The 834-nt window shown below is 46.3% G+C and overlaps 1 protein-coding gene across 3 annotated transcripts in view; it reads left to right on the top strand.

Annotated features, from left to right (window-relative positions):
* Positions 1–386: 386 nt before the first annotated feature.
* The window catches only part of LOC149833541 (potassium transporter 7-like), a 10458-nt gene continuing 10010 nt past the window's right edge, over positions 387–834 (top strand). Inside the window, exon 1 of one of the 3 annotated variants that reach the window (XM_090015190.1) lies at positions 387–496. In XM_090015190.1, coding sequence (XP_089871316.1) covers positions 446–496 — 51 coding nt within the window. In that variant the 5' untranslated portion in view covers positions 387–445. The remainder of the gene's footprint in view (positions 497–834) is intronic. The other 2 variants (XM_090015192.1, XM_090015191.1) reach the window with 2 other exon arrangements.

An 834-nucleotide genomic window follows, 5' to 3' on the forward strand; every position in this document is an offset into this window, starting at 1 on the left:
TTCAGGATACGATGAGGTCTTTGTTTCCGTTAGTCCACGATGCAGTGAATTTTGGCCAACACATGCATGAACTCACTTCGGATCGTAATAGTCTCCAGAAACTTAAAAGTCTCGGACCCAGTTTGTGATATGGCATGGTTTCTGGCTCGCCCTTGGGAAAGACTTAATGAACGGTTTGCATCTATAAGACCCGATCCGGGTTCAACTTTTACCAAGGATATTCTCGTGATTTCTTAAGTCATTTACGGGCAGATTAACACACAACTCTGAAGGGGGAGAAGCTAATCTATTGGGGACCACGGCGGCGATCACTCGTGCGAGGGGAAACGGCCAAAGTCACGCGTGCGAAGGGGGGGTCGGTTATAAATACGAGACGTGTGCGGGACGGAGAAGAGACGTCTCGTCCGTCTTGATCGTGGCGGAGGAAGGGATCGGACACTGAGGGATGAGTCCGGAGATGGAGATGGGAGTTCAGAGCCCTCGTCATCGGAATCGGGTTAGGCCCCCCGTTCTTCCTCAAAAATTTCTCTCTTTTTTTTTTCTTCTTTGAATCTTTCGCCTGCCTTGTTGTGGTTGTGTTTATCCTTTTATTTGTTAGATTATCTCTCATTTTTGTCCTTTCTGTTTGCACCGGTTTGTCATTTCCGGCCATCGACCGGAAAATCCAACGGAGATGCGGCTTTTTGGAGTTCGTTTCCGTTGCTGGATCTAGGGTTTCGAGTTCGATTGAAGTTGAGACGGAGGAATTCTGAGATGATTTAGGATTTCCGTGGGTTTATGTTGTGTTTATTTCGAATTTGATTACATGTATGGATTCTTGTTTCGAATTTGATT

This window comes from Nuphar pumila, chromosome 7 (genome assembly GCF_984573655.1).
Source record: "Nuphar pumila chromosome 7, dmNupPumi1.hap1.1, whole genome shotgun sequence".
Classification (NCBI taxonomy): Eukaryota; Viridiplantae; Streptophyta; class Magnoliopsida; order Nymphaeales; family Nymphaeaceae; genus Nuphar; species Nuphar pumila.